General features: G+C 33.7%; 1 protein-coding gene across 2 annotated transcripts in view; it reads left to right on the forward strand.

Annotated features, from left to right (window-relative positions):
- Positions 1 to 27,425, forward strand: part of LOC148941261 (uncharacterized) — a 67,508-nt gene that overhangs the window by 5,947 nt on the left and 34,136 nt on the right. For both annotated transcript variants that reach the window (XM_089104095.1, XM_089104096.1), the window contains exons 2-5: positions 11,815 to 12,000; positions 13,905 to 14,046; positions 18,130 to 18,234; positions 20,662 to 20,916. In XM_089104095.1, the coding sequence (XP_088960221.1) occupies positions 11,815 to 12,000; positions 13,905 to 14,046; positions 18,130 to 18,234; positions 20,662 to 20,916 (688 nt within the window). The remainder of the gene's footprint in view (positions 1 to 11,814; positions 12,001 to 13,904; positions 14,047 to 18,129; positions 18,235 to 20,661; positions 20,917 to 27,425) is intronic.

The raw sequence follows: 27,425 nt of genomic DNA on the forward strand, positions 1-27,425 counted from the left end.
TGATGACTAGTTGTATGCAGGTTCACTGGTGACCAGGTGCTGTTGCATCTTCAGTAGCATCCCAATTGAGTTTACACTCTCTGGAGGACCAGTCAGCAGTCAAGTCAGCAGGACCATTCAGCATTTACAAACATCAACGGATTCAGCAGTAACTGTTTCATTAGATAATTTGTTCCAATTATTGACAATAAGTGTTGAGAAGAATTGAGTACAGACTCTAGAAATTGTAGACTGCTTGACAAGTTTCAGGTGATGACCTCTAGTTCTAGAATTGGTACCAACAGTAGGAAAGCTCTTGCATGCCAGATATCACTTTAGTGGCACATCTCTGCACATCTTCAAGAATTTTTATATAAAATGTGGAGAGGCAAGAGACATTCCAACTTCAAGCTTAGGACGCACAAGTCCCTTATAAATAAGACTGATGACCGTAGGGAAGTGAGAGGAAATAGTAGGCCCTACGCTTAATCAGTCCCAAGGTCAAACTAGTCCCAGCAGCAGACCTCTTAGCATGAGTGCTGAATTTTAGTTCATTATCAATAGTGACACCAAGATTTTACATATTATTTACAGAGAAGAATGGGTGGCCTAAGAAAAAATAAGAGTAGCAATGATTCAGTTTACCAGAATGAATGATATGGCACTTGGCAACATTGATTTCAAAAAGCCAGGTCTCAGCCCCTTGACCCAGTAGTTGAAGATTGTTTTGTAGCAGTGAATGATCTTCACAGGACAAAGCTGGTCCAAGAAGCTTCAGGTCATCTGCATAAAGGGTTAACTTACTGCTGATAATGGAGAGAGCATCATTGATGAAGATATTAAATAGTGTAGGACCCAAGGGTAACCAGCTGTTTTTTGATGCTCTACTTTTTACCTCTAAAGACATACAATAAAAATTTTGAGATATCCATTTTGTTAAGATTAGTAACGAGCACAGTTCATATAATTATCCAGTATGATCATTCCCTATCTCACCCATTATAAAAACCAGGACTGGGGTGCGAGTGCTCCGGAGAACGTTTTTGCAGATATAAACATAGGCGGTATCAGATCTTTTCACGGGTAGACAAGTCAGATTTCTCTTGGACGCGAAACTTGGCTTCAATGTTGAAACACTAATTTTGAAATAACTAATTTTAAATTAATTTATTCGAATACATACATGAAAATCCGTAGTTAGTAGTGTAATGTTATTATTAGATGTTTTTAGGAATTAAAAATAGGTTTCGAAGTCTCAAGTTGGTTTCAAAGGCATTTTGAGAAAGTTTCTGCCAAAATACGTGTTCCAGGGTAATTGGACCGCTGATGGCAGATCAAATGAGAGGAGCTGTTTGTACGCGCCGATATAAATATAAATATATATATATATATATATATATATATATATATATATATATATATATATATATATATATATATATATATATATATATATATATATATATATGTATATATATGTATATATATATATATATGTATATATATATATATATATATATATATATATATATATATATATATATATATATATATATATATATATATATATATATATATATATATATATATATATATATATATATATTATATTATATATATATATAATATATATATATATATATATATATTAATATATATATATATATATATATATATATATATATATATATATATATATATATATATATATATATATATATATATATATATATATATATATATATATATATATATATATATATATATATATATATATATATATATATTATATACTTTACGAAAAAGAAAGTTTTTTCAAAGAAAAGTAAAGGGCTATATTAAACTTAAGACCAGTAGAAATAAAAGCCTACAATAATTCAAACTCAAAACAACCAAAAATTACTATTAAAGAATAAAAAAGGAAAGGAGAATAATTGGTATGGCGGTAATCAATCAGGAACCCTTATCGCTATCTAAATTCAGAAAGTGCAAAGATTTTCAAACAGAGGTGTTTATTGTTTAAAGTTCAGGAAAGGTCTGCCCATTTCATATGAAAACTTTGATTGAAAACGAAACTAGTCATATTTAGGCTCTCAGCCAAAACAGATAACTAGACTATTCAAATATCACAGGAACTACAATCTGAGAAAATAAATATCACGACGTGAAAAAAAATGATGAACTATCCAGTTGCGGATCCAGAGGGGGGGCGAGGGTTACCCCCGTAAAGTAGTCTAAAGTAGTGTAATTTACCTAATTAACGCAAGTTTGCATTAATTAAACTTGCTCCTAACGTAAGTTTGTCGGATCAACCTACTTTGCGCCCCCCTCCCCTAAAAAAATCCTGGATCTGCCCCTGAAACCATCACACCTACTCCACCAGTTATTAGAAGAAAAAAAAAATCCTTGTTTTCAGAAATTTCATCAACCCCCAGCCTCCTTTTTTACAAAATCCTACATAGGCCAATCATTTGAGTCCACTGTATGTAAATAATAGATTAAGTCATAATTTGTATATAAATTAATTCATACCTGTGAGATGGGACACTTGCAAACCACTTGGCAGGCTCACCAAGTTTTTTCCTGCTTTTGCAATTACGAACAATGCACGTTGTAACCATTTCTCATACTAACCCGCTAATGCAGAAATAAGTGGGAGGAGCTTTTTGTTCGCACCGAGAACGAAGACCAGAAATGATCTGCGATAAGCTTACTGGATAATTATATGAACTGTGGTAACGAGGTACAATAGCTGTGCCCCCAGGGATGATATGACCCTTCACAGCCCCTGGGACAAGGACTCTGAATTGTGCAAGTTGTCTGTTGCTTATATACAGGCTTTGTTAGAAAAGTGTTTGATCCATGTTTCTGAAAAGGCTAAGGGAGTTGAGATGAAACTTTAAGGGGATGATGGGGGAAAGGTTTTATTTTGATAAAAGTTTATGCTCAATTGAAGTAAAAAAAAAAACCATTGAAACTACCTTTTCTGAAAACTGTTAGCTGGAAGTTTACAATCTCACCTTATATGACAAGAAAACAAATTTTTTTAATGGGGAATTCTAAGGTGTCTCCTTCTCCCCCTCCCCAGGGGTTATATATATATATATATATATATATATATATATATATATATATATATATATATATATATATATATATATATATATATATATATATATATATATATATATATATATATATATATATATATATATATATATATATATATATATATATATATATATATATATATATATATATATATATATTAGTGAATAGAAATGATTGTAGAATAGAAGGAAAGGGCTTGTTTATGCCCCCCCCCTTTTTTTTTAAATATTCCCTATGTCTATAAAATTCTGAAAAACTGCTATTTAATTGAAAAATGAGTTTACTTGACTTTTTTTTATCAAGTTGTAAACTAAAAGCCAGGGTAATAAACATGGTCCACAGCTCTCTTTTGTATAACACATCTTTCTTGTATTTTTGGACCATAGTCATAAAAAAATGGCAGCAGAAGGAGCATTATTAGAAAATTGAACATGGCTCAAATTCAAAACAGCATTTTTGGCAACTTTCACATCATTCTTGGCATTCTTTGGTAAATAAACATAGAGTAGTTTTATTATTTTTCTCTGCCATTTCTGCCAAACAGGCATACCACATTCAAGAAGAAACCGGATCAAACAGTTCGTGGTAACGAACTGTAAGTAAGGAGCGACCCGGCTCAATGGTAACCGAAACTCTAAAAAACGGGATTTTGATACCAATAGATACATCAAAAGAAACAGATTTTAATTCTGATTTCAAATATATAAGTTTCATTAAGTTTAATTTTACCCAACAAAAGTTACGTGCCTGAGAAAATTTGGCTGATTTTCGAAAAAAGGGGGAAAGACCCCTAAAAGTTATAGAACCTTAATGAAAATCCCACCATCATATTCAGCGTATCATACAACTCAGCTGTAGAGGTTTCAAGGTCCTATCTACAAAAATATGGAATTTTCCATTTTTTGTCAGAAGAAAGATCACGGGTGCGTGTTTATGTGTTTGTGTGTTTGTTTTTTTTTTCCCAGGGGTGATTGTTTCGACCCAGTGGTCCTAGAATATCGTGGGAGGGCTCATTGGAACGGAAATTAAAAGTTCTAGTGCCCTTTTTAAGGGACCAAAAAAAATGGAGGGCAACTAGGCCCCCTCCCACGCTCATGTTTTTTCCAAAGTCACCCGATCAAAACTCTGAGATAACCATTTTGTTCAGCATGGTCGAAAACATGATAAAAATGTCTTTTAGGATGACTTGATCCCCCAAAGTCCCCAAGGGGAGGGCTGAAATTTATGAACTTTACTCAATTTTAACATATTGCCTAGTATTGGTTATTGTGAAGTATACAGACTTTTTCAGAGGTGTTTGTTTGTGGTCGGGGGGGGAAGGCGCGGGGCGGGGGCAATATGGAAGGATCTTTCCATGAAGGAAGTTTACATGGGGGAAGGGACATTGCTATGAAGGGGGCGCCGGATTTCCCAGCATTATTAAAGAAAAAGATCAGGAATTAAAAAAAAAACAACAAGTTTTTCAACTGATCAACTGATTGTGATTAAGAGATAATTTTTAAAGAACTGGAAAAAAAAATTCGAACTATAGTTTAAATAGCAGGGTATTGACTAGGGGGCGAACCCCCTAACATACGTGTTAAAAATTTATGAATATAGAAGTTCGTTACGTAAGTTAATTCTAAGTTACATATATTTATTACTAATAAAAACGTTCGTAAATAAAATTAAACAAGTTTTGAGAAAGCCATTTAACCAAATATAATATGCAAATTTTGTTTTAATTATTCATGTACGGTGAGCCAAAATCAAAACCTGCATTAATTCAAAAACGTTCAAAAATTAAATAAAAAAAACAAGTTTTTTTAACTGAAAGTAAGGAACGACGTTAAAACTTAAAGCGAACAGAAAGTATTCCGTATATGAACGGGGCGGTCCCCTCCACAACGCCTCACTCTTTACGCTAAAGTTTGACTTTCTCACAAATCTATTTTTTTAAACAATAAAAAAAACTTTAGCGTAAAGAGCGAGGCGTTGAGGAGGGGACAGCCCCGTTCATATACGGAATCATTTCTGTTCGTTTTAAGTTTTAACGTCGTTCCTTACTTTCAGTTAAAAAAACTTGTTTTTTTTATTTAATTATCTATAAGAAATGGCTTGTTTTAATAGGCTGAGTTGCTCGAGAGATGTAATTTGTGTCTGTAGGATCATCCCAATTTTGCAGTATTGCGGTAAAAAGTAAGTCACATTGGAAAAAAATCTGCCTTTTGATTCCCCAGTCAATGCTATTTCGAAATATGATATTCACTGTTATTGTAATTGCCTCCCTCATTCCTAGTGGTTCAAGGTATGACCCTAGGCTATATACGTGTTGGCTGCTTTTTGTCTTTTTATGCTTCATATTGACTTTAAAAAAGGTCTTCTTGTTGGTATTTTTGTTAAATTTTTTTCTTTTTTTGCTGGTATTTCCATTAAAAAAATTAAAACAAACAACAAGATCACCTTTGTAGATTTTGATATTTTTGTCATCCTCCGACATTTGTGTGAATTGTCACCAATGGCAGATAATGAGGATGGCTCTCATGTCTGGATAGTGAGAAATATGGCTTCAATGAATTATTTATTTATTTATTATTTTTTGCCTGACCTCTTTGTATGGAAGAACCAGTTTTAAAAACTTCAGAGAAGGGTTATTTAATTGAATTTTGAAAGTTCTAGTGCCCCTTTTAAAATTAAAAAAGTGATTGATGGCTGCCAGCCTGCCTCTCCAGCCCTTCTTAGCTGCTCACCTCCCCTTTAACCCCAAGACATTCATTCAAAATTTTGAAATAGCAATTTCGTTCACACCACTTTAAAGATTCAGTAATTAGTCTTTTAGAGATGGCATGACCACCGGTCCTTGGCTAAGCATAATAAGCTGAAACTTAGTGCACGACAGTGCACTTTGAAACTTTGAGGGAATATCAGGGGGGCGGGGTGTTGACCTTAGCCAAAAGACACTATATGCATCCTGGTTGTCAAAGGGGGTATTTGCAATATCATTGAAATGGCTGAGGGTATTAGGTTGAAATTTTCAGGGAATCTTCAGAAATTTTAATTAATTCAAAAAGCATTATGTGCATCCAGGTAAGTAAAAGGACATATCTGCAATACTTCAGGAACAGCTAAGGGTATTAAGTTGGAACTAAGTTGAAATTAAGGGTATTAAGTCAGGGAATGCCAAGCTAAATAAAAAGTTACTATGTGCAGCCAGGTTGTCAAAAGGGTTTGTGTCTGCAATGTCTAAGCAAAAACTATGGATATTAAGTTCTAACATTCAAGGAATGATTAGGGGAAGTTGAAGTAGAACATCCAGGTTGTCATAAGGGTTTGTGTCTTCAATGTCTAAGCAAAAACCATGGATATTAAGTTCTAACATTCAAGGAATGTTTAGGGGAGGTTGAAGTAGAACATCCAGGTTGTCAAAAGGGTTTGTGTCTGCAATGTCTAAGCAAAAACAATGGATATTAAGTTCTAACATTCAAGGAATGATTAGGGGAAGTTGAAGTAGAACATCCAGGTTGTCATAAGGGTTTGTGTCTACAATGTCTAAGCAAAAACTATGGATATTAAGTTCTAACATTCAAGGAATGTTTAGGGGAGGTTGAAGCAGAACATCCAGGTTGTCAAAAGGGTTTGTGTCTGCAATGTCTAAGCAAAAACTATGGATATTAAGTTCTAACATTCAAGGAATGATTAGGGGAGGTTGAAGTAGAACATCCAGGTTGTCAAAAGGGTTTGTGTCTTCAATGTCTAAGCAAAAACAATGGATATTAAGTTCTAACATTCAAGGAATGAGTAGGGGAGTTTGAAGTAGAACATCCAGGTTGTCAAAATGGTTTGTGTCTACAATGTCTAAGCAAAAACTATGGGTATTAAGTTCTAACATTCAAGGAATGATTAGGGGAGGTTGAAGTAGAACATCCAGGTTGTCAAAAGGGTTTGTGTCTGCAATGTCTAAGCAAAAACTATGGATATTAAGTTCTAACATTCAAGGAATGATTAGGGGAGGTTGAAGTAGAACATCCAGGTTGTCAAAATGGTTTGTGTCTACAATGTCTAAGCAAAAACTATGGGTATTAAGTTCAAACATTCAAGGAATGATTAGGGGAGGTTGAAGTAGAACATCCAGGTTGTCGAAAGGGTTTGTGTCTGCAATGTCTAAGCAAAAACTATGGATATTAAGTTCTAACATTCAAGGAATGATTAGGGGATGTTGAAGTAGAACATCCAGGTTGTCAAAAGGGTTTGTGTCTCCAATGTCTAAGCAAAAACCATGGATATTAAGTTCTAACATTCAAGGAATGATTAGGGGAGGTTGAAGTAGAACATCCAGGTTGTCAAAAGGGTTAGTGTCTGCAATGTCTAAGCAAAAACTATGGATATTAAGTTCTAACATTCAAGGAATGATTAGGGGATGTTGAAGTAGAACATCCAGGTTGTCATAAGGGTTTGTGTCTACAATGTCTAAGCAAAAACTATGGATATTAAGTTCTAACATTCAAGGAATGTTTAGGGGAGGTTGAAGTAGAACATCCAGGTTGTCAAAAGGGTTTGTGTCTTCAATGTCTAAGCAAAAACTATGGATATTAAGTTCTAACATTCAAGGAATGATTAGGGGAAGTTGAAGTAGAACATCCAGGTTGTCATAAGGGTTTGTGTCTACAATGTCTAAGCAAAAACTATGGATATTAAGTTCTAACATTCAAGGAATGATTAGGGGAGGTTGAAGCAGAACATCCAGGTTGTCAAAAGGGTTTGTGTCTGCAATGTCTAAGCAAAAACTATGGATATTAAGTTCTAACATTCAAGGAATGATTTGGGGAGGTTGAAGTAGAACATCCAGGTTGTCAAAAGGGTTTGTGTCTGCAATGTCTAAGAAAAAACTATGGATATTAAGTTCTAACATTCAAGGAATGATTAGGGGAGGTTGAAGTAGAACATCCAGGTTGTCAAAAGGGTTTGTGTCTGCAATGTCTAAGCAAAAACTATGGATATTAAGTTCTAACATTCAGGGAATGATAAGGGGAGGTTGAAGTGGAACATCCAGGTTGTCAAAAGGGTTTGTGTCTGCAATGTCTAAGAAAAAACTATGGATATTAAGTTCTAACATTCAAGGAATGATTAGGGGAGGTTGAAGTAGAACATCCAGGTTGTCAAAAGGGTTTGTGTCTGCAATGTCTAAGCAAAAACTATGGATATTAAGTTCTAACATTCAAGGAATGATTAGGGGAGGTTGAAGTCGAACATCCAGGTTGTCAAAAGGGTTTGTGTCTGCAATGTCTAAGCAAAAACTATGGATATTAAGTTCTAACATTCAAGGAATGATTAGGGGAGGTTGAAGTAGAACATCCAGGTTGTCAAAAGGGTTTTAGATATAGAGAAGGAGAAAGGTAGCACTACTCCAATTTGTAAACTTTGATTTGCCTTAGGATAAAAAATTTGTTCATTGATGGCAATTTCTGTTTGTTTTAAGTTTGAATTATTGTTTAACTTTATTTTTGCCTGTCTTTAGTTTAATATTAAATTAAAAAAACAAGTTTTTTAAACTGAAAGTAAGGAGCGACTTTAAAACTTAAAACGAACAGAAATTATTCCGTATATGAAAAAAGCTGTCCCCTCCTCAACGCCTCGCTCTTTACGCTAAAGTTTTTTATTGTTTTAGAAAATAAAGTTGTGAGACAGTCAAACTTTAGCGTAAAGAGCGAGGCGTTGAGGAGGGGACAGCCCCTTTCATATACGGAATTATTTCTGTTCGTTTTAAGTTTTAATGTCGCTCCTTACTTTCAGTTTAAACAACTTGTTTTTTTTTATTTAATTTCTGATCGTTTTTTAGTTAATGCAGCTTTTGTTTTGACTCACCGTCCTTGAATAAGTTAACAATATTTGAACAAAAATTTTACTCTTCTTTTGCTAAATTGCTGTCTCTAAATTTGGTCCTGACGTAATTTACAATTTAAATTACGTAACGAACTTCTATATTCGTATATTTTTCTTCTGGTAAAAAATACGTTGCAGATATAGTTGCAGATTTTTGCAGATATGAGCTTGAAACCTATGTAATAGGGTTTTCTGATACGCTGAATCTGACGGTTTGATTTTCATTAAAATTCTTTCACTTGTAGGGGATGTTTCCTCCCTCTTTGAAAAATCAGGTAAATTTTCTCAGGCTCGTAGCCTTTGATGAGTAATACTAAACTTAATAAAATTTATATATTTAGAATCACCATTATAAGCCCATTCTTTTGATACATTTATTGACATCAAAATTCCGTTTTTAAAAGTTTCGATTACTATTGAGCCGTATCGCTTGGTTTTTTTTTCGTATATGTTATTACGTATATTAGGGGGTTCTCCCCTTAGTCAATACCACCCTTACTTTCACCTCCCCTTACTTTCAGTTTTTTTTATTTAAATTCTGATTTTTTTTTAAATAATGATGGGAAATCCAGCGCCCCCTTCATAGCAATGTCCCTTCCCCCATAAAAACTTCCTTCATGAAAAGATCCTCCCATATAACCCCCGACCCCCCCCCACCTCCCACTACCAGAAAAAATTCCCCCTGAAAACGTCGGTATACTTCCCAACAACCAATACTATATGTTAACATTGGGTAAAGTTCATAACTTTCAGCCCTCCCCCTGGGGGCTTCGAGGGATTAAGTCTTCCTAAAAGACATAGTTATAATATTTCCGACCATGCTGAACAAAATAGCCATATTAAAATTTTGATCAGATGACTTTGGGAAAAAAATAAGCGTGGGAGGGGGCCTAGTTGGCCTCCATTTTTTTTGTCACTTAAAAGGGGCACTAGAAATTTTAATTTCCGTTAATGAGCCCTCCCACGATATTCTAGGACCACTGGGTCGATACGATCACCCCTGGGGAAAATAAAAAAAAAATAACAAATAAACACGCATCCGTGATCTTTCTTCTGGCAAAAAATGATCTTTCTTCTGGAAAATTCCACATTTTTGTAGATAGGAGCTTGAAACCTCTACAGTAGGGTTCTCTGATACGCTGAATATGATGGTGTGGTTTTCATTAAGGTTCTATAGATTTAAGGGGGTCTGTCCCCCTTTTTCTAAAAATCAGCTAGATATTTTGAAGCGTGTAAATTTTTACGGGTAAGATTGAACTTGGTGAAGTTTGCAAATTTGAAATCAAAATTAAAATTTAATTCTTTTTAGGTATGCTTCAACATCAAAAACCTGTTTTGTAGAGTTTCGATTACCATTGAGCCGGGTCGTTTCCTTACTTACAGTTCGTTACCACGAACTGTTTGATAGCTCTTAAATCCCTTCTTTCAATTTAAGTGCAACCCCAGCCTTGTATGATTATTGCTCTATTGGTGTTGATTACAATTATGCTTGAATCAAAATTTTGAAATGTTTTATTATGAACAGTAAAATGTGTAAAATGTAAGACTTACAGGTAAAATATGTCTAACAATACTTTTTGTGTAATAGAATGTATTGTGTCTAATGTTGGAATTATGTTTGCAACTTAGGTTGCCCTATATGACACCCAATATGAGAAGTTAAAAGCCCATATTTGACACCCCTATCAAAGTGAGGGGGGTTAAGGTAGGTATAACTAAACGGTAGTTACCTCGTGATGAAAACCCCTCCAGCATCCAATGAATAAACTTATATATTCTCACTCCAAATATCGGGGGGTCTATCTCCCTTAATACTAACCCACTGTGATCTTTCAAGGTTCATTTCCTCAACGTCTGGAAAACATTCCTCTGACCTATTTATCAAAAGGTTTGCATTTAATTTGGACTGCACCTTATACAAGTTGTGAGAAAACTAAATATGCAATGGATTGACTTTATAAAAAGTAAAAGAAAGAATTTTAGGAAAGCTTTGGGTTAGAAAACTGTGCCATAGCTGGTCCCAAGCCCACACTGAAAAGGAGGAAGGGTGGATGGGGAAGGGAACCTATTGGTTAGATGAATTCCCATGAAGCATCTACAAATTGCTGTTAGATCTGTTCTCTTCTATGCAGCTGAGTCTTGACCACTGAAGGTGCTTCATGTCCTTGATTTGGAAATCTTTGACCACTGCTGTCTGCAAAAAATCCAGAGTGTACAATGCTCCAAATGGATTTCATATGTTGATATGTACCACCGCTGCTGTAAAATCGAGCCCATTGCCATGATTGTCCAACAGAGGAGACTGAGTTGGCTTGGCCATGTCCTGAGAAAACCCAATAACCGCATCGAAGTTCTTCTAGTTGCTCCTCTGCCTGAGTGGCGTATGCGACCACGTGGTCAATTGAAAAATTGGTGAACAACTCTCAGAAGTAATCTGGAACCCATGGGTGGATTTCAAAAATTTGGTAGAAGGTTGGAGATTTACAGTTTGCTGAAGAGCTGGGACAAGATTGCAGCAGATGAGAGTCATTCATCTGAGTCTTCTGGATGCCGGGTGAGGCTTTTGCATCTGGTTTTGCAACACATACAAGTACAAACAAGTTTGGGCTAAAAAAAATGGCTCAGCAAGGGGCAGGATTTTTTGAAACAGTATTTTTATTTGTTAGGTATAGTGTACTGATAAAAAGGCTCGACATCCAGTTTATATATATATATATATATATATATATATATATATATATATATATATATATATATATATATATATATATATATATATATATATATATATATATATATATATATATATATATATATATATATATATATATATATGGAATTAAAGTAAATTATGTTTAATTCTAGTTCCTCCAAGCTTGGTCTGTTATTTGGAGTGAATTGCTCATCATCAGATAAAAGCCTGTTACGGTACAATGGGGAGAAAGAACAAATCGAAAAGACACCAAAAACGCCAGAAAAGCTGGCATCATCAAGAGTCTCAGAACAAAGTGACAAAGCACTTTTTGCGTGCTTAGTAATGGCAAAAAGGATGTAAGTATGTTTTGGTAGTGTTGCTCAAAGACAGTGTAATGGTTGCGTAATGGTTATATATATATATATATATATATATATATATATATATATATATATATATATATATATATATATATATATATATATATATATATATATATATATATATATATATATATATATATATATATATATATATATATATATATATATATATATATATATATATATATATTATATATATATATATATATATATATATAATAATGGTTGCGTAATGGTTATATATATATATATATATATATATATATATATATATATATATATATATATATATATATATATATATATATATATATATATATATATATATATATATATATATATATATACTATATTTATATGTGAGTAATAACTGCGTGTTTCAGTTCTCGAAAACGGCTCCATTTTTTTGGGGGGGGGGAATTGGTATCTTGGGATACTGTCACATAAAAAACGATCTAGATAGGTCAGAAGTCGGGGAAAATTCGTTAAGAGTGTTAATTTTGGTTTTTGAAAATTATGGCATGTAGCAAAAATTACAATGACGTTATGCACGTGATGCACTTCATGACATCACATGGTGACGTCATGTATTAAAAAGTAATTCATGACATCATATGTTGTCATTCATATCGGGGTTGCAGTGGTATCTAGCAATCTGGGAAACAAACCCCTATATAGGAAACTTACCCTCTCTTAGTACAACAAGAAAAATATATTGGCTTGAAAATAAAAAAGTGGGTGAAACCACGATATTCTGCGTATACGGCATCTTTTTTCTGTCTCTGTCTCCTCAGATAGCTTGGCACTGGAACATCGTAAAGAGCTGATTAATGGCTCACTTTAAATGAAATTGATGTGGTTAAAAAGCCTTAATTTTGAGTAATTGGTTAAAAAGCCTCAATTTTGAGTAATTGTGGTTAAAGAGCCTTAGTTTTGAAAAAAAAAACTATTTATGTGAGTGAAATCCTTTTTATTGAAGATTTTCAGGTATGGGAGAAGTACATTAAATTGCATAAAAGAGCAAAAAATTGGCTATTGCAAAAATGTTTGTATATATTTTTACAAGGAATTACAGCAATTTCAAAACCTTAAAAAAGAAAATCAAAAGTTTGAGACTTAGTAGAAATCGTTATTAGAAATCGGACTTGCTGTAACCGAGTGTTTGAAGCTTAGTAGAAATCGTTGTAAGAAATCGGACTTGCTTTAATAATCGAATATCTTTGAATAGACTGCAGTATGAGAAGACATTGAATTGCGGAAAGAGCAAAAGCTTAGTAGAAAGAGATACATTGACAACCTTGAGTGGGTTAATTACCAAATTCACTCTCCTTGTTTGTGACTTGAAAGCAGGAAGGCTTTCCTTTTTTTTTAAATTATTATACGGAATGGTCAATGACCCATCCTTACTGTGATTGGAGGGGGGTGATAACCCTCAAAAAGTGTCTAATCTTTGCTGATGCTTTGCTGCTTTCACACCAATACTAGGGAGCAGAAGTAACGGAGTGAGAGTATTTTTTTAAAGGAGTGGGAATGAGGACGGACAAAATATACTTGTCATTCCCAATTGCTGTTATTGTGTTCTAACAAACTATGAACAGGAATTTAGCTAAGCATAAACTTGAACTTGATAATCTTGAATAACAAAAATCAACTGAAATAAGCTGCAGTCTGGCAAAATATGAAGCAAATCACAATCACTTTTTTATGGGGGACAGTTTTTAAAACTCTTTTTAAGGGCATTTCAATTTCAAGTTACGTTTTTATTCTAAAAGCTAAGACTATGTCACACATGTCTTGGAAACTCAAATTGAATAATTTATAGTTGCAAAGTTCGACGGAAATGTAATATACTGTATTTTAAAATTATTTTATTTTAGAAACGATGGAAGTGTTACATCCCAAGAAAAGGTTGGATTAGCTCTGTTAAAGACGTCACCTGGCATTTTTGAGCTCTTCTTGTATAAGGATATGAAGAATATTCTTTGGAGAACAAATATACAGCCTGATTCCGAGTACAAGGTATTTTAACGGGGGTGGGGGTCAAATTAACTTTTAATTGGGAATACAATGTTTGTCATATAACATACTTTACATGAGGGTGTTAATTTTGTACAGGAAAGTTCTAATGCTTATTGTACAAATGTTACGAGCTTGAATTGGCTGTTGTCAGACACTCAGTTTTTTTTTGGGGGGGGGAGGTCAAAGGAACTTTAAGTTTGGGAAACGATATTTGTTACATAACAGACTTTATATGAGACTACTAATGATGTGCATGGGAGTACTAATGCTGACAGTACAAATGTTGCAAGATTGATATGGCTGATGTCAGACACGCAGGAATTGGTGTGGGGGGGGATTTTAGTTTGGGAAACGATCTTTGTCACCAAACAGAGTTATATAATAGTTATATATAAATTATTATTATTAAATTATAAATAAATTATTATTTATTTAAAGACTATTATCTAAATATTATTTTACCGCACGCGTAAAATATTTATTAGGGTCCTACATAACTAGCAGAGCACATACACAGGAATTTTTTTCGGTGACGTTTTGGGGAAAGAGGCGCACAAAAAAAGGCTAACTGAGTCTGAAATACCTGGAGGGGGGGGGGGTATTATTTCAAATATGCTTTGAAAATATATGCTATGGGAAATAATGAGATAAGTTTTAGTTTTAAACCAAAAAAAGATGTTATAACTAAGAATCAGAAAAAATACTAACCTAATCAAGGAGTCGAGGAGAAAGTTTGAGGAAAATTTTTCTGAGGACGTTGAAGATAACCCGAAATTTTTCTGGCGTTATGCTTCTCAAAAACGTCCCAGTAGCCGTTCAATCCCTGACATACTGCACAATAGTCCACTTGTTGCTGATCCTGTGCTGAAAGTTGAAATTCTCACCTGACAATTCTCATCTTTTTTGTCTCTTCTGAATCTGGTACTGTTTTTTCCCCTAATGTGTATGACGTATTGCTTTAGATGGAATTAATTTTAATTACTGACTCAGTGGTTCTAAAGCAACTTGTGTCTCTTAAAACTAATGAATCTTCTGGTTCTGACTGCAATCATCCTTGTATCCTGCATGAATTTCGAGCAGTCTTGTCTCGGCCACTTTCCTTGCTTTCTAACTTATCAAGTCTTTCAAAACTCCTTTTGAATTGGAAGACTGTCCATATTATTCCTCTATTTACGAGGGCTATAAAGAGTCCTTCTGAAAACTATTAACCTATAAGCATGACATCTTTGGTTGCGGAAGTTCTTGAAAGAGTAGTCAATTCTTCAGTTATTCAGCATCTTGAAGTAAATAATCTCTTGCTCAGCTCACAGCGTGGTTTCCGCTTTGAAGATCAGTTGATACCAATTTCCTAGAATCGTATGACTACATCACTAGGTTACTTGATGTAGAGGTGCCTGTTGACATGATTCTGCTTGATGTTTGTGAAGCTTTTGACTAAGTTTGTCACAAGAAACTTGCAATTAAGCTACGTGCAGTCAAGCTTAAGGAGAATTTCCTTCTCTGGATCCTTGATTATCTTAACCAGTGATCCCAGTGTATTCGGCTATTTGAAGGCTCTGGCAACGACATTCTTTGCTCCTGTCAACAAGTTTTTAGTAAAGTTCCTCGGGGAAGTGTAGTGTGACCCACGGTATTTAAGATCATGATACTCCTTCTACTGTCAGCAGTAAGCTAACACTCTATGCCGACAACGCTTCTCAGACCGGCCTTTTCAAGTGAAGATCATGCACTTTTACAGAACAGTCTTGAACTGCTTGGTTATGGGGCTGAGGCTTAGCTTCTAGAATCTAATGTCGCCAAGTGCCATGCAATTCACTTCAACAACAAAAATCCTTGTCATTCTTGTTTTCTTTCTGGCCATCCAATATTCTCTTTAAATAATGAGCGAGATATTGGTGTCACTATTGATAATGAATTGAAATTCAGTCCCCATGCTGACAAGTCTGCTGCTGGTGCTAATTGTGAGGCAGATCACCTTTCCACTCGTTCCCCCAAAGTCATTAGTGTTCTGTATAAAGGGCTACTTCAACCCAAGCTTGAAGTTGGAGTGTCTCTAGCCTCCCCTTATTTAAAAAAAACCTTTAAAGTTCTGGAAGACGTACAGAGACGCACCTCTGCAGGAACTTTCTTACCCTACAAGACTAGCTAAGATGAAACCCCCAACATTTGTGTCTAAGGGAAGAAGAGTCGATTTTTTTCTTACCAACAAGCTAATGAAGGCCAACACTATCAGCATTATTTCCTTTTGTTGGTCCTGATTCAAGAATTAGAGGTCATCGGCTGAAACTTATAAAGCAGTCTAACATAACCAGGCCTCTCACAAAATTCCTTTCCTCAAGGGTTGTCACTGAATGGAACAAACTCGCTGAAGATAGAGTCACTGCTGACTGTTGGCATCTTTAAACGAAGATTAGATGCTGAGTTGTCCTCTGGAATGGGGAAAATCGACCTGGAAGCCACTCATCATCCATCAGCACATGATCACTAAACATCATTGTAAACATCTTCTCGATCATCAATCTGGGGCTTCACATCTTTAGATTGCTCCAAGCAGCAACTTAAGGTTATTTAAGGTAATACAAGTATGAGTATAAAATGACAAGTGTGGACAATAACCAAAAATAAATGAATAGTCTTAAATAGTAATTCTATACTGTGAAGCGCCAAAATGCGCTTAATCTAATATATAGAATTGTAATTTATACTTTTTTAGTGAATAAGATATAATAACAATGTGCCACACAGTGGCGAAAGTGTGTTTTTCCGTGAGTTTTTTCTGTCATATTTTTGTCAGAATGTTTAAGTTGTTTTTTAAAAATTAATGGGGTGTCTAATCTTAATTTACTCAAAAACGACCCTGTAATTTTAGGTTATTATGTAGTGATAGGAAATTTGAGCTGTTCCGAATAGTGCGGGGAAAGCTAACAGTGGATTAGACTGTTTTCAATTCCTCAAGCAGATGGGGGAAAAAAAATCTAAAAAGAACAAGAATTTCTGAAGTTCCGACTCAACTGCCGGGTTATGAAACATGATTTATTTAAATTTGAATTCACAAGACCGATTACAAGACGATTCTTATATAGTTAACTTAAGATAGCTGACATGCTCCCTTACCCTTTGTTTGCCTTACCTTTGCCTTCTCCTTTATTATTTATTTAAATGTTTTATTAGACGGGAATTCTTCTTTCGTGTTTCATTTGTTTAGTTTAGCGTTTGTGTTTATTTTTATGTTTTACTCACCATTTTTCTACATGCTTGTTCAACCTAAGCTCTTAGTTATTCATTTTGCTTGAATGGAAAGGCAATGTTGCCTAAAAAAAATTTATTTTGCATTATTTGGTAAATGGCTTAGGTCATATTTTCCTTCATTTTTTTTATCCCACCTCCAGTCTTCTCAGTGACGAAAACTTTAAAAAAAAAATGGTCATCTACGTCCACTTTTTTTTTATTAAATAGCTGTCAAACCGGACACTATTCAAACCGCCACATACTGTAAAAAAATATATATATCGAAAAAATACCTTTCCTGTATTAAAAGGCGCCCTCTCACCACAGAAATCCCTTCTTACGTTGACCTTTTTTACCATTTCACACTTTTCAATATGCTGGTCTATCATGTCTCCCACATGAGGCAATGGACATTGAAGGCCTGAGCCTAGACCCACTGACAGTTGTCAATGGGTTGAGGCATTGACCTTGAATCTCAACTAAATGTTCTTGAACGTCATCTCTTGGTCTTGGGCTTTGGACTTTTCCTTTTTGCACCATGTGGGCATTCAGAATTTATTTGCAGTAGTCATCATGTCATCTTTTCTTTTTGCACCATGTGTGCATTCAGGATTGATTTGCAGTAGTCATCATGTCATCATGTCATCTTTTCTTTTTGCACTATGTGTGCATTCAGGATTGATTTGTAGTAGTCATCATGTCATCATGTCATCTTTTCTTTTTGCACCATGTGTGCATTCAGGATTGATTTGCAGTAGTCATCATGTCATCTTTTCTTTTTGCATCATGTGTGCATTCAGGATTTATTTGCAATAGTCATCATGTCATCTTGAGTAACGTGTGCCTATATTTCAGATCCTTGGAGAGCACGATGTAATGATTGAAGATCAGAAAAGTTCTGCTGGAAGGTGGAAGATTAAATTTAGAGATGCTTCAGAAAGAACTGATTTTCTGTCAAAGGTTATGAAAGTTTTTTATTTTTTTTTACGAATATCATAATTATTTCATTATTTTTGAAAACATTCAAGTCATACAAAATATTTTTTGTAACATAAAAAAAAATCAGCACCGAATTACCCTAGAGAGAGAGATACAAAAATTCTTCCTAGAGAGAGAGGAATTCTCTCTCGAGGAATTCTTCCTAGAGATAGAAAGAAAGAGAGAGACACAAAAATTCTTCCTAGAGAGAGAGGAATTCTTCCTAGAGAGAGAGGAATTCTCTCTAGGAATTCTTCATAGAGAGAGAGGAATTCTTTCTCTAGGAATTCTTCCTAGAGATAGGGGAATTCTATCTCGAGGAATTCTTCCTAGAGAGAGAAAGAAAGAGAGGGATACAAAAATTACCAAATAGTCTGGGAATCGCTAGTTGGGATACACAGTCAAGGAAAATCACTCTCTTTCGTTTTTTTTTCAAAAACTACCGAAAGGTTCAGCTTGAAAGTTTTCTTTTTCTTTTTGAAGTCTTGCCAAATGGATTCTTTTATCTTTTAAATGTAAGCAGTAAAGTTAAGAACTTTCTTATTTATAAAAGTTCAACTCGACCGTGAAAAGAATGTACAAAATTCGCTAAAAATCACTAGAAGAAAATTTCACTGAGAAAAAGAAGTAAAAGTCGTGATGGAATCTAGAGGGTAGTAGTTTAATTGCGGTTGGCCGTTTAGCCACTCACATGGGTGGCAGTGTTATACTAGAAACAAACTCTGAAGGCCAAATTTTTCACATTCACATACAAATAAATACCGTTTGCAACGGGGTGGTAGGCTAGAAGTAGAATCTTACTCCAATGCCAAATTTATACATATTTTTAAGTTTTTTTTTTTTTTTTTTTTTTTTATTAAATTTATTTATTCTTTTATTTTAATTTTATTTTCAAATTAAAATAGTTTTAAATAAACGTACATTCGGATTAAATTAAACATACATACTTTCAATTTTAAATTTTATATTAAACCGCCATTTTTAAAAAAAATATATCCCTCCATTAAGTTATGAAAGATCTTGAATATGACAAAACTAACACAATGGTGTTCATTTTGACAATAAAAGAAAATAGTTGGGTTTTTTTCAGATGTTGAATATATTCGCAGCGTTGAGTATTCCAATGCTCTGATGAAATCACCCGGGCAAGAACCTTTGTAGGATTTTTTTTTATTTGAAATTTACCATATAGATAATGCCACCCACAAGGGGGTGATAAGCTAGAAGTAGAATCTTACTCCAAAGCCAGATTTCGTACATTTTTTAAAATTGAGAAACTATACTAATTGAGTATATATATAACTGTTATTATAGTATAATATAATTATAATAAATAACCAAGACTAGTTATAATTCACGAGAGTGGACAACTCTGCTATCAACCCCCTTAAATCCTTGGGTAGTTCCTACCCATCATTAAAACATAAAAATGGGTAGGAGCAAGGCCGTAACCAGAGGTTGGATTAGGGGGGTTTGAACCCCTCCCGAAATGTTTATTTGACTCGTAAAAACTTAACAAAAATGGATATAAACAAATTTTATATGCGTTTTTTGAGTTTTTTTTGTGTAAACCCCCGTCCCCCCTTACCCAAAAAAAAAATCTTTGAGTAAAACCTCCTCCGAAAAAAAAAATATGGGTAAGACCGTGGATAGGAGGTATAGGGAAACCCTCTGGATGACGTTTGGATAAATACATTAGAATTAGTGAAGATCCGGATATTTTATCCTGTAATTCCGGTATTTTATTATAACAGATTCTGTTTTATTTTTATTTTATTTTTAACAAATGAGTCACAAAAAACAACAGTTAAATCTCCTTATAATATTAACAAAACAAAAATAAACATTACCGTATCACATTCACAATAAGTCTCGACGCAATTTAGCGTGTTTGGAACAACACAAAAAAAACAGCCAGAAAACAACTATTATTACACTTTCTATAAAAAATCTTTTATTTATCTACCTCCCCCACCCCCACTAAACAATTAATCAATCATTCTGAAATTAATATACTTACAGGGAACTCGAATTTGTCCCATACTCATAATCTACAATTCATCCCAATCCCAGACACTCACCCAATCACAAAATATAGGAAACAAAATCTCTTTTAGTAACACACAAGCATAAACTCATTCCAAAATTAATCAATCCATCTTTAGAATGCTGGTTAAAAAAATAGACTGCAAATATATTTAGCATTCCTTGGTCCCATTTCCGCCCTTAATTCTAACCATAAGTCCAGATATTGGCGCTGGGGGTATGACCTCCCGAAAAATGAAAATGGATTAGGCCTAAAAAAATCTAGTGAGCCGTTGGTTTGCCCGAAATCGGGGTCTGAAAAGGGGCCAAAATTTATGTAAGTCTATGCCCCCGACAGAAGGCCTTCAATTACTCAAATTTCAGGTTGTGCAGTGTCGAACTGAGCTACCTTCTGCCCTGTCCCATCCCTCACTTCTGAAACAGAAAGTCATCTTAGGTTCAGAAGAAACGACCTTGAATAAAACCATGAGAATCCGATTAAGTGCGGAAGAATATGGAAAAGGTAAAATTGTTGACTTGGAAAAGAATCTGTTTGAGTGGGACAATGGTCGAAACTTCTTTGAAGGTGAAGGTGTTGGATGTGTCTTTGTAGTTGCCCTTTGGGAATCGCAGTTTGAGGTAATACTCTTGATTATTTTTTTATTGCTATTTTACTATTATTTACTTTTTAATGTAATTATTTTATTGTTTCTACTATTTACCATTTTACAATTCTTATTTTTTTTTTTTTTGATTTTTCATAACCATGACCGCCCCTCCCAAAATTTGCAAACAAGGGTTGTGTCATTGACATTTGCTTTGGTGTTTAGCTATTTCCAGAGGTGAGATAAATTGTGGAATAGCTTTTTATCATTTTTAGAAATTATGTGGTCGAAAATAATATTTTATGCAGTTTTTTATGCTTGGGGGAGAGGGGAACATCTCATCAAAACGATCACATGACTCCAGTTCCCCGAACACACCAAGGGGAATTTTATTATTGGATCCATCCCTCTGTCAGGGAGGGTTGCCACCCAGCGTTTATGTTCATTCCAGCCAGAGCCGTCGTTTCGAGGGGGGAGAATTGCCCCCCCCCCAATTTGCATAAAAACTATTATATAGCCCATGCCCCTTTGCTATCCAGATATGGACCCCGCTCCCCCCCCCCCAATAAAGATTCTGGAGCTACTCCCCTTATTCCAGCACAAGTTTAGTGTGAGTATCCCCGCATTGCACGGATTTAACGGCGTGGATAAGCGTACAACCGGCCCAGCCATTAGGGGAGGGGTATCAAGGTCTTTTCCAGGTAGGTAGGTCAGAACACGATTTCTTGCATTTTTTAAGAGACCTGAAGCAGAACAGACTATTCATGACAAAAAAGGGTTTCACGACCAGTGAAAAAGATAAGAAAACGATATCTAACAAGGTGTCTTCAGTGCAGGTGAGAACCTTACAGGACGGAAACAGAAACAATGAGAAATCGAAACGAATAAAAACATGAAGAAATAATAAAAATATGAAATGGAAACAAGAAATAATTAAATCGAAGGAATAAGACAAATATACGAACATCACACTCGCTAAATCCAATTAGTAACAAAATAAAATATACAGTTCAGTTCAGGTAGAAACATAAAAGTAACAAAATGTACAGTTTTAGTTACCTCTTTTGCATCTAGAGAGTAGTTATAGGTAAAATAAATGGTATAATTACTTTTTAACTCTGCTGAGAAACACTCCTCTATTTGCCAACTATTGGAGCTGGTTCTAGGTATTGAACATGTTTTTTTCTTTTCATTTGTTTTTACTACAGTAACTTGTTTTAAGAGAAGATTTTGATTATCTTTGCTCCACTTATTGTTCTAACACATTCCTTAAAATATTTTATTTGAAATAGGAGAAATATTTGTGAATTTTTCTCCTGTCTTCTTTTTTTTTTTTTTTACTGGCCATAAACCCGTTTCTTTGAAAGTATTTTTTTTATTATTTTTTCCAACATTTTTAACTTTGTCTCCAGGAAAAAATAATCTTAAGTAAGGACACAGTGCTTTACAACTATGAAGGATAACAGTGCTTTGAATAAAAAAAAAATGCTCTGAAAAGCCTGCCTTGGTCTTGAGTTTGACCTTGACCTTAAGTTTGACTTTGACCTCAACTTAACCTTGAGATTCCTCACAATGACGGCATATTCAAAATCCTGAATTTTAATCATTTTGTGAGTTTTTTTAAAGAATTTCTGCAGTTTGTTATTTTTACTATGCTTACTATGCTTCAAATTGGTTAATGGGGTCGTCTCATCATTTTTTTAAAGCAAAAATATGCCTAGGGAAATTTTAAAGTTTTGAGTAGTTGAAAAAACTGCGTCTAATTGGTAGCTAAGAAACAAAACCAAAGTGTTAATCCCGCTACCCTCTCGACGGCAAAACTATCCAAAGGCTGTTGCAAATCTTCACGTTACCCAGGGAAGCTAAATAGGGTTATGCCTAAAAATAGAAACTAAACTGTAGAAGTAGGGCCTTTCGCTAGCTCCGAAAGTCGTCGTGTAGGTGAAACATTCAGGACTGTATAGTCGTGAAACTCTCTTGCACAGGACATGTATTAAGAGTGAAAGGTGAGAGGTTGCTAAAGATTGTTCTTATTTGCTATTTTGATCTGACTCTTTTCTCAGGAGTTAGGGGTTCTTATATTTCTTAACATTGGACGTGATCGTCTCTTACTAGGTTGCTAGCTAACGCTGCAACCTGGATTCACCTGAGACCAAAGAAAAAGCAATTCATTCCCGAATGAGAGGGGAAGATATCGTAAGAAAGAATTTAAAGGAAATTTAGAATTTCTCGGGAAGTAGTGAAGAAGGAAGCTTTGATAGATTGGGATGGAGGAGGAGAGGGCGCATCTGTGTCTGCATCAGGCGACAACGTGCTGCGCTGAATTACTAGTTTAATAATAAAATTAATAATTAATTTAATTTATAATAATTAATAATAATAATTCTAGTTTAATAATTAATAATAATAACTATAATAATTTATTTTTGACTGTTATAATTTTAATTGTTATATTTTGACCGTTATTTTTTAATAGTTAATAATTTAGTTTAATAATTAATAATAATAATAACTTATTGTTTGACCCATTAACATTATAAAAAAGAGGAGTAACAAAAGAAATTAAAAGGGAAAGACATAGAAAACAAATACATGCAAAACAATATCAATATAAAGAACTACAAATGCAAATCAGAACAATCGTACAAGAGGATCAAAAGGACCCAACCGCTTGCAGGCCTCATTTTTTAACTTGGAGTCCAACTTATTATATGACATCAATATATCACTTGCATTAAACATTCGAATAATCTTACGGTTTCTATACCAACGAGGCAAATACAAAAGATATTTACAATAACGGAAATACGAAACTAATATCCTTCATATCACTAGTATTAAAAAAAGGGCGCAAACCTGATAGAAAAAGGATGGAATGGTCGCAATATGTTGAGTAGAGTTTAGACAACGTCTTACGAGAATGTCAGCCACGATTTGGGACAATTTTAGCCTAACCTGCTTTAAGCTTATTCTTAATATCTGCAAGTGCACTAGCACGGATAGCTGAAATAGAAGAGCAGATACTAATCCCGAGCCAACGCAACGCAGGAACCAGCTTAACTGAAAAAGAACTACAACTCAAATCACTACTTGGGTTTTTAGCATTGAAAACTAAATACTCACATTTTTCAGCATTAAGCACGAGGCCAATTTTTTCCAAAAGCTTAGAAACAAACTGGGTAGACTAAGCTAGGGTGAATTTTGAACGGCTAATAAGTAATAAATCATCTGCATAAGCAATATAAGATAAATTAGTTAGACCCGTAAAACACGACGAAAAAATACGAGAAAGCACCGGGTATAAACAAGCATTAAAAAGGTATGGTGTCATTCATTAATTGACAGATTTATTGTCATAACTGAAAAACATAAAAGCATAGTTACATAATTTTACGCAATACGTCAAATGTCACTTGACGTGACGTATTTATTTTTGACATGATTTTGTTGCTCTTATTAGTTTGAGCCTGTTATTTTATGTTGATTTTTTTCGTTTTTCATCTATTCCTCCGTTTTCCATCTATTCCTCCATCTATTTTGGTTTTCCACCTATTTATTTTTGACGTGATTTTGTCGCTCTTGTTAGTTTGAGTCTGTTATTTTATGTTGATTTTTTTCGTTTTTCATCTATTCCTCCATCTATTCTTCCGTTTTCCATCTATTTATTTTTGACGGATTTTGTCGCTCTTGTTAGCTTGAGTCTGTTATTTTATGTTGATTCTTTTCGTTTTTCATCTATTCCTCCGTTTTCCATCTATTCCTCCATCTATTTTTTCGTTTTCCATCTATTTATTTTTGACGTGATTTTGTCGCTCTTGTTAGTTTGAGTCTGTTATTTTACGTTGTTTCTTTTCATTTCCCATCTATTCCTCCTCAGTTTTGTATTTATAAGGGAGATAAAACTATAATAATAGTTGATTTGCATTAAATTTTGCAGTATTCACATAAGCTTTATTCAATATTAATTAAAAAAAAAAAACTTTCCATAAAAATAAGTTTTTCAAAGAAAAGAAAGAGCCATATTGAATTTAATTCCAGCAGAAACAAATCCCTATAATAATTTAATTCAAAAGGACCAGAAATTACTAGAAACAGGAGTTTGGCTACTTTCCCCTTCCCTCTCCCCTAACCTAAAAGTCTAAGCTTATTGCGTCATTTGCGCTTTACTGAAAACTATATGTATCTTGAACAGTGGAGAAAAATAATTCGCTACAATAATCAAGACGATTGGGAAGAACCAATGAACATAAGTTGAATCTAATGATACTAATTCCTAGATACTCAATAATTCAAGATTTCTTTTCACTGTAATTTTATATTTCTATTTTCAATGGTGTAAATATGAAAGAAAAAGTTTGTGACCTAATTCGTTTTCAGTAAAGCACAAATTATGTAATAGGCTTTAGAGTTTTATGATTAGGGGATGGGCAAGGAGGAAATAGCCAAACTCCTGTTTGTAGTAATTTTGGTTTGTTATAAGTTTGACTTGAATATTCAATTAAATTCTTACCTGTTTTGAAATTTATTTATTCATCTATGTTTGTACCCGTTATCTTTATGTTTGCTATGATCGTTTATTTTAATTTTGGTTCTTTTTGGGTTTCATTTATTCTTTAGTAGTAATTTCTTTATTCATCTATGTTTGTACCAGTTATCTTTATGTTTTTTATGTTCGTTTTTTTTTAATTTTGGTTCTTTTTGGGTTTCATTTATTCTTTAGTAGTAATTTCTTTATTAATCTATTTTTGTACAAGTTATCTTTATGTTTGTTATGATCGTTTTTTTTTAATTTTGGTTCTTTTTGGGTTTCATTTATTCTTTAGTAGTAATTTCTTTATTCATCTATGTTTGTACCCGTTATCTCTATGTTTGTTATGATCGTTTATTTTAATTTTGGTTCTTTTTGGGTTTCATTTATTCTTTAGTAGTAATTTCTTTATTCATCTATGTTTGTACCCGTTATCTTTATGTTTGTTTTGATCGTTTTTTTTTTTATTTTGGTTCTTTTTGGGTTTCATTTATTCTTTAGTAGTAATTTCTTTATTCATCTATGTTTGTACCAGTTGTCTTTATGTTTGTTATGATCGTTCATTTTAATTTTGGTTCTTTTTGGGTTTCATTTATTCTTTAATAGTAATTTCTGGTCATTTTGGGTTTGAATTATTATAGGAATTTATTTCTGCTGGAATTAATTTTAATATGGCTCTTTAGTTTTCTTAGAAAAAAAATATTTTTGAAAAGTTTTTAAATTAATTTTTATTCTTTTTTGATCGCCAAAGTTTTGTTATTGGTTAATATAAGGAATATTTCTTCAGTTTTTCACGTTCCTGGCAGATTTAAGATATCCGAATCTAATTCATTAGTTCCAATTAGTCTCTTTTATTTTTTCGACATCCCCCCTCCTCTCAACATTCCCTGAAAGTTTCAAGTTTATTCTTTAATAGTAATTTCTGGTCATTTTGGGTTTGAATTATTATAGGAATTTATTTCTGCTGGAATTAATTTTAATATGGCTCTTTAGTTTTCTTAGAAAAAAAATATTTTTGAAAAGTTTTTAAATTAATTTTTATTCTTTTTTGATCGCCAAAGTTTTGTTATTGGTTAATATAAGGAATATTTCTTCAGTTTTTCACGTTCCTGGCAGATTTAAGATATCCGAATCTAATTCATTAGTTCCAATTAGTCTCTTTTATTTTTTCGACATCCCCCCTCCTCTCAACATTCCCTGAAAGTTTCAACGAAAACCAGGAAAAATTAATCATTGTCTTGGTTTTTTCTATCTTTCATCGGTACTAACTTGTTTTGCTTTCTAATTTTGAACAGAAGTGGTTTGTAGGTTAGAAATGATGTTGAAAGCATAGGACGCAAAGTCTTAATAATATACAAACCTTCAGAAGGTCATGAAGAGTTTTCTGAAAAAGGAACTGTGAAGTGGTTAAGATACCACTTCAGCAAATATTTCGGCTATATAACTAATAGCCATTTTCAGCCAAACATAATGCAAACATTGAAACAAAGAAATCAATAAAAGTCTTGACTCGAAAGCTTTTCAATAAAGTAATGATGAACCAAAAATCACAAAAAATGGAAAAATTTGAAAAACTTCTAATGGAAAAACTTCTAATGAAACAAGAAGTAGGGTTAAATTTACTAAAGAAGAAGTAGAAGTAGTTTCGCTAGCTCAGAGAGTCGTGTTGCTAGGTGAAACTTTCAGGATTGTACAGTCATGAAACTCTCGAGCAAAGGCCACAAAAGTCGAATCAAGGTCACAAAGGCGTAGTAGTAAAATAGTAAATAGAAGTGAAAGTAATTTCGCTAGGTGAGGGAGTCGTCGTTCTAGATGAAACTTTCAGGACTACACAGTCATGAAACTCACCAGCAAAGGTCACAAAGATAAAATCAAGCCCAAACAGGTGTTTTTTACCTTCCACCTCCAACCCTTCTCTACTTCTAAGGATTTTAAGGATTCTGTGGGGATAGGCTTTTAAATTGAATTCTTGTCACTCAGCTTTAGCTATTAGTGTGATTTTGTCTTCAAAGTTA

Source organism: Artemia sp. Qi Xiang Cuo, chromosome 18 (genome assembly GCF_049724085.1).
Source record: "Artemia sp. Qi Xiang Cuo chromosome 18, ASM4972408v1, whole genome shotgun sequence".
Taxonomy (NCBI): Eukaryota; Metazoa; Arthropoda; class Branchiopoda; order Anostraca; family Artemiidae; genus Artemia; species Artemia sp. Qi Xiang Cuo.